The 6925-nt window shown below is 39.7% G+C and overlaps 1 protein-coding gene across 2 annotated transcripts; it reads right to left on the bottom strand.

Annotated features, from left to right (window-relative positions):
• Positions 1 to 1461: 1461 nt before the first annotated feature.
• Positions 1462 to 3409, bottom strand: LOC110889654 (early nodulin-like protein 2). Of its 2 annotated transcripts, XM_035979656.1 has the most exons (4): positions 2961 to 3390; positions 2440 to 2868; positions 2350 to 2382; positions 1462 to 2142 (listed from the first exon to the last, which is right to left on the bottom strand). In XM_035979656.1, the coding sequence occupies exons 1-4, from the start codon at positions 3124 to 3126 to the stop codon at positions 1586 to 1588; spliced, it is 1185 nt and encodes a 394-aa protein (XP_035835549.1). In that variant the 5' UTR covers positions 3127 to 3390; the 3' UTR covers positions 1462 to 1585. The 2 variants fall into 2 exon arrangements, with proteins under 2 accessions (XP_035835549.1, XP_021992912.1); XM_022137220.2 differs by having other exon boundaries at positions 2350 to 2868; positions 2961 to 3409.
• Positions 3410 to 6925: the final 3516 nt, after the last annotated feature.

Below are 6925 nucleotides of genomic sequence, written 5' to 3'. Positions count from 1 at the left end.
CTTGAAAATAAAAAAATAAAAATATTGTTATCCTTAAACATTGGATATTAGTAGTTAAATACAACCATCAAATGGTAAGTCAAAACACAAGAAGCCTAATACACCACCAAAGGATGAATCAACTTTAACTAATTTAGACATAGTTATCCCCAAAAATGTCTTAGCATGTCCAAATTTTAGCTAACTTAGAAAAAAATAGGGTTTCAAGTTTTCAATATGTTTAGATAAAATGTTTATTATTTATTATTTGTTTAATATAATCAAACGAACACGGACGAACGTAACTGAACATATTACCGAATGTTCACGAACGCAGTCGAACGAACGAGACCTATGTTCGTGTTCGTTCGCTAAGCTAACCGAACGAAATTTTTTGTTCGTGTTCGTTCGTTAAGCTAATCGAACGAACATAAACGAACTTCCCGCCGAACGGTTCACGAACTGTTCGCTGAACATTCGGTTCGTTTACAGCCCTACCTAAACCTACGTTGTTTACCTTTTCTTTATTTTAATTTATTAGTGTTATCATTTATCAAATTCCGAAGATACCGTTGTGACGTACTTATTTTTCTCTACTTTTCGATAAAAGTTTTGTTCAAAACCGGACAAGTTAAATATATCAGAATATTTTTTTGTTCTTTGCTGTGACAAATTGAACCAATACCGTCCGAACAACTTCGGTACCAGCATTATAAATTATATATATTTATATTGTAGGCTATAGTGGGTGTTGATATCATATGGGTACCATGACGAAACCATTGATACCATCTACAAACATCGATGCCTTGTCGATTTCAACCAAACAACATCGGTACCAGTATCAAAAACGTTACTAATATTCGTTTTTATAGTTTTTGACCGATCTAAAACACGTATCGATATTATTTTGGTTATATCATGATTGTTATCTTTTGAGTTTTATCTTTCGGTTGATACGCCGAATACCGACACCATATTAATATCGTAATGAACCGAATCAAGATAGACTAAATACCCATCGCCATACAAGTGGAATTTTACTACTTATATGCTAATGCAAGTTAAAATACAAACCATCGATGGGGGTAAGATTTTTCTTTTATTTGTATTAAATAAGAATTTATGAATTATGAAATCATAGAAAAACCTTTTTCTAAAGATCCTCGTGCCTTGATTTTTATAACCTTTTTAAAAGATCCTCGTGCCTTGATTTTTATACAAAAAATAACTTTTATTACAACCACATTTTTATATTATATTTTTAATTCAGAACATGATAAGAGAAATATTAATAATAAAAATTGTAAAAGTTTGCTGTTCAAAATGAAAAATTGAAAATAACAGACACTAAAAGATAAATGAAACTAAATCTGATATTTTTTTGAACGGTATGATCTGACATTTTACAATGAATATCATGTCAAAAGGATGAATTTAATACCACTTATGGGATTTGTTGGATTGTATTGAGATCGCGGGTAAAAATACAACATGCATTTAATTAGAAATGGAGGTAATCCAACGATTTATTAACACAAACAACTACGAAAATACAACAAATTTTGTGAGAAATTACAACTAATACATAATTTCCCTAAACAAATTAATAAGCCCACCCAAGCATAAATATTATCATGGCAATTGGCATAGTCAAGATTGCACAAACACCTGAACTTGTTGCCGATCCATTCTGGTTTCCATTCCCATTAGTATCCGCCGGGTTCCCAGTTGGAGAAGACGGAGCTCCGCCCGGAGTATCCGCTGGATTACCCATGGGAGTAGACGCGGCTCCACCTGGTGAAGCTGCTGGACTTCCACCAGGAGAAGAGGTGCCTCCACCTGGTGAAGCCCCTGGACTACCAGATGGAGATAGGGCTCCTCCACCGGGTGAACCTGCTGGACTACCGACAGGAGAGGAGGTTCCACCACCTGGTGAACCCGTTGGACTACCAGCGGGAGAAGTAGAGATACCCCCTCCACTTGGTGAAGCTCCGGGACTACCTAGTGGAGAAGATGCGCCTCCCCCTCCACCAGGTGATGCCCCGGGACTACCTGGGGTTAACCCTCCTCCTCCACCGGGTGAAGCCTCGGGGCTACCTGGGTGAGAAGATCCGCCGCCTCCACCAGGTGATGCCCCGGGACTACCTGGGGTTGAGCCACCTCCACCAGGTGAAGCCTCAGGGCTACCTGGGTGAGTAGAGCCTCCTCCTCCCCCACCACCACCAGGTGATGACCCGGGGCTACCTGGGTGAGTAGAGCCTCCTCCACCACCACCAGGTGATGCTACGGGGCTACCTGGTGGAGATGATGACCCTCCTCCTCTGCCAGGTGAGGCCCCGGGACTACCTGGGGTTGAGCCACCTCCACCTCCACCTCCACCAGGTGAAGCGCCAGGGCTACCTGGGTGAGTAGAGCCTCCTCCTCCCCCACCACCACCAGGTGATGACCCGGGGCTACCTGGGTGAGTAGAGCCTCCTCCACCACCACCAGGTGATGCTCCAGGGCTACCTGGTGGAGATGATGACCCTCCTCCACCAGGTGAGGCTCCGGGACTACCTGGTGGAGAAGTTGAGCCACCTCCACCTCCGCCCGGAGGAGCACCAGGACTACCTGGTGTGGATGTTCCCGGTGGCGAGCCGGGCGGAGTTGGAGCAACAGCAGGCGGTGTTTTCGTCGATTTCGGCGTAATAACAACCACCGTCAACTTCTGACCTTGAACACAATTCGACTTATTACCACTGATAAAATAAAACGGCCCAGGACGGTTCAAACTAAAGGTAGAATCTCCACCAGTAAGCTTAGTAATAGGACTATTCGTGTTGCAGCCATCATAATCGCCTTTGCTAACCTCCAATACAGAATCAGTCCCACCATCATACTTAAAATCTGCAATTCAAAATCAAAACTTTTCACCAACCCATTTCACAAAACCAAAAACCCATATCAAAAACACAAAAAAGAGACACAAAATTACGTACGGAGATTGTCGTTGATGACAAACCTCAACCTGCTTGACCATTGACTGTAGCTTTCAGAAGGGTGCAGAGTCCACCCATCTTTCCCGCCAACATTGAAGTTATTTGCATGTGAAAAACAAAACACAGTGAAGAACACAGTGAGGAAAATGTAGAGAGAGGAAGCCATTGAAGGGGTGAGTGAAGGTGCTAGAAGATGATAAATGGAAGATTGCAGAGGAAATATGCGGTTGCAGAGGAAATATGCGGAAATCTGGTGATGAAGGAGTTTGCCACGTGGCAAATCTACAGTAAGTTAACGGTTGGATATAGATTTTTGAAAGGATAACTGATTGCAAACGTATAAAGGGTATTATTGTAATTTTGTGAGGGGGGGGGGGGGGGGCGACTACCGACTAGCACTATTCACGTGAGGTGTCACCTTCTTTTTCATGTACCGACAGTAATGGCTTGCTGTTATTATTTGTAGCCATGAAATTATATTTGAGGTACAAAACAACATTAGATTTTTTTGTGAGATCCGGTAGGACTTTGGTTAATTAATGGAAAAAGGAAATCTATAAAAATAAATTCATTCATGATATCTATAAAATGATATATAACATTTGTTTTATATCGATCGAAAATTACATCAGGATAAGCAGAGGCGTCTCTGAGAATTCACATACCCTGTTCGAGGTTGAAAAAATATGGCCTTTCGTTATGTTTTGTTATTATTTAAAAAAAATCAAATTAGTATTGGGTTCAATAAAACTAATTGCAAGTGGGCTAAATTCTAAAACATAAAAAATGATTTGTAAATGGGCCTATATTGGAAGTGGTATGTGTTTACTATTTAGAAAAAATAACATATACGTATCGGATTTTTTTTTAAATTGCATTCCCCTCGAAATAGCGGGCCTTGTGCGTAGGTCCTCCCCGCACACCATCAAAGCCTCCCATGAGGATAAGGTATTGATAATACTGATGCCGATACTGATGTTGTCCAATCATAATCGATTTTGTCGGTACTAGACTATAGTATTCGTTCTATTTTAAGATATAAAGAAAATCTTATTTAAACACCTTCATTTTCAACAAAGTTTAGACCCGAATGTTGAGAAAAAAAGTTAACGTAGTTACGCGTTTACTTTTTTTTTTTTAACAAAAGTAATTTATTAAATAAATATCAAATTCAATGAAGATTAACTGGGTTAAAAGTGTGTGTTATTTACACGCGGCAATCACTCGTTCCTGGTTCATTTGACCTACTCAAATTATGTTAACTTTTTTTTGAACGGCAAATTTGGATCACTGACGGATCATTAGAAAATTATCATGCCATCAGTGGAACCACATGATCATATCTATCTCCACTAGGCAATAATACTTATATACCAATTCAGGAGAAAATCCAATAAATCTGAGAACACTCTCTTATGGGAATCGAACTCAGAACCTAATGGTTTCTAAGGTCCCCTGTAGTGGGGCGCTATATGGGTGGGTTTTTGGCCCATAGCGCCCAATGGCACGTGGTAACACCACGACGAAGGGCGTTATGGGGCAAAAAATGGGAGAGCGCTATCTCCATAGCGGCGGTATGGGGGGTTGTTTTCAAAAATGGACCAATCAAAAAATAGTTAGTGTTTTTTAGTTAATTAACAAAAATGAAAATTAATAATTAGGTAATAATTGGTAGGGGTTTTATGACTACGGGTTCTAGTGATATAACACCTCATAAAGCCCATGTATGACGTAGCACGACACATGTCGCATAACGCCCACAAAGGGGCTTTATAACTACGGATGGCCTAAGCCTTATCCCACCATAAGATGCCACTAGGCTATAATGCCATGTGCAATTATGTTAACTATAATGATTATTTTTTCTCTGACATAACCTGTCTCAAATCAATAAGCCTATTTTTGTCGAAACCAAAACAAAATCCTTTTAAAAGGATTCGGTTTAAGATGGACCGGTTTTTGCAATTAATTAGACCCACCATATGTCTTTTCTCTTTTGTGGAACAGTTTTGTGACCATATGATTTGGTTAGGGTGGAAAGGCATCATTGGTGACCCTTTCGGTGAACCTTCTTTGCTGATCGGGGAGGCACCCCTTGGGTGCATTCGGTGTTCGGTGAAAGTTTATTATGGTGAGTAGTCACCGAGTGGAGAAGAGGAGTGAAAAGGGAGAGAGGGGGGTTAATGGTGGGTCCTATCCTCTTTCAGCCAATAACAAATTTATCTTTTTTTTTTTTTTAAGAAATTGTTTATCACTCCCTATGTGTTTGAGCACCCCTAGTATTTGAGTGCAAAATGGGAAGTGAAGAGAGAAGTTGACATGATATGATATTATTGGTTACGGTAAAAGTTTACCACTTTTCATTTAGAAAGCACCCCTTCCACCCTTAGGCCGAAGGGTATGGAGGCGCCACCCATGCCACCTCACATTCTATAGCGCCACCACCCCACACCGTCTGATTTACGGCGGGGCGCCATTGATGAGGCTCCTGCATGGTAACGAGCGTTTTTGGCTTGATCGAAGTAAGTTGGTCAAGATAAGGGGGCGCTATAAGCATTAAGGGGACTTTATTCCACACCCTGCAAGTTAAGGGAAGGCGTGATAAAGCCCCTGGCTGACGTGGATCCTACGTGGCGCTAACGTGTCCTGATAAAGCCCCTAGGGGCTTTATCCCACACCGATAGCCTTAGTGGTGTAAGATATGATTAGAGTGGAGAATCTATATTGCAATGGCATTGGATTCTGTAGAGATCAGCACATAAAGGGCATTTGGTTGGGGTGCGATGGCAGACTGTAAAGTCAAAAAGTTTGATAATTGTCTAATAGGAATAGGATTATAGGAATATGTAATATTGGGTCAATGGGTCATAATGTGGACCAATATGATGAACAGATTGGGCTTTAGATTGGTTTTGGGCCGGTTTTGGATTGTTTTATATGTATTTTAAGTTTTGAGTAGATTTGGTGTTTCCTTAGTTTTGGGTATATCCCAAGAAACCCAAAGTCATTTATATATACACTTCTACTCGTTTTAATAAAGTTTGTTGATTAATAATGGTACTTCTAAGTCATCTACATGATGATTAAGAAAACTAAATGATGAGAGATACTAGTAAAAGTTTCATTTTTCTGTCTCAACTATTGAGAAATTACGTATACGGTTCTAACCGATTGTTCAACTGTAGTCAGTGGCGAATCTAGAAATATCCTTATAGGGGTAATGAAATCGGAAAACGTCAATTTTTTCCAAGATTTACACTACCGCCGGAGCATAAAGGGACAACAGGGGTTACCCCTTCTTACAAGGTAGATCCGCCCCTGATTGTAGTACCGTAGTAAACAGACAGTCAGACATAATCGTTTTTATTTTAATTAATATTTCCAAATCACTAACTTACCTCTTAGCTTAAAAAACAGTTATTATAATGAAATATAGAACTTGCGATTCATCTTGCAATGAAAGTGAGTTGTTTTCAGTTTTTAGCATGTGATAAGACTTGCACATGATCTTTTGGGTTGCAAATTAAATATAAAAGTATGTGTTAAAAATTAAAAGGTGACATGCGGATTGGTCAAATTTATCTTTATGCTTTTATGAAGATTGGACACAACTTAAATGATGTATATTATTAATTATAAATTTAAATGTAAGCTTGCATTGCATGCATTTTTTTAACGGCAAGGAATGATGTGTCAACCATCGTGATATCGGTCGTTGTGTCTAAGGTCGACTACTCGACCGCCGTCAGCCCCTTGGCTCTTCCAGATGTGTGGAAACCGGACCTTCACTTGCCATCAGTTCAAAATTACGTTTTTTGCCCCAAATTCAAAATAAAATTATGCTTTTGCCCTCAGCTAAAAATTACAATTTTGCCCTCGGTTCAAAATTACGATTTTGTCCCATTTAAATTTACATTTTTGCCATTAGTTTTATTTTATTTTCTCCCAGCCAAATTACGATTTTG

The sequence above is a fragment of the Helianthus annuus genome, chromosome 11, assembly GCF_002127325.2.
Source record: "Helianthus annuus cultivar XRQ/B chromosome 11, HanXRQr2.0-SUNRISE, whole genome shotgun sequence".
Classification (NCBI taxonomy): Eukaryota; Viridiplantae; Streptophyta; class Magnoliopsida; order Asterales; family Asteraceae; genus Helianthus; species Helianthus annuus.
This window is presented reverse-complemented; position numbering and strand designations above follow the sequence as displayed.

Excerpts from the sequence above, each read along its gene's own strand:
- LOC110889654 (XM_022137220.2), bottom strand. The coding sequence starts at position 3,126 with ATGGCTTCCTCTCTCTACATTTTCCTCACTGTGTTCTTCACTGTGTTT. Across the intron at positions 2,869-2,960 it reads TGTCATCAACGACAATCTCC|ATTTTAAGTATGATGGTGGG; the intron begins GTACGTAATTTT and ends TTTGAATTGCAG. Across the intron at positions 2,143-2,349 it reads TTCACCTGGTGGAGGTGGAG|GTGGCTCAACCCCAGGTAGT; the intron begins GTGGAGGTGGCT and ends CACCTGGTGGAG.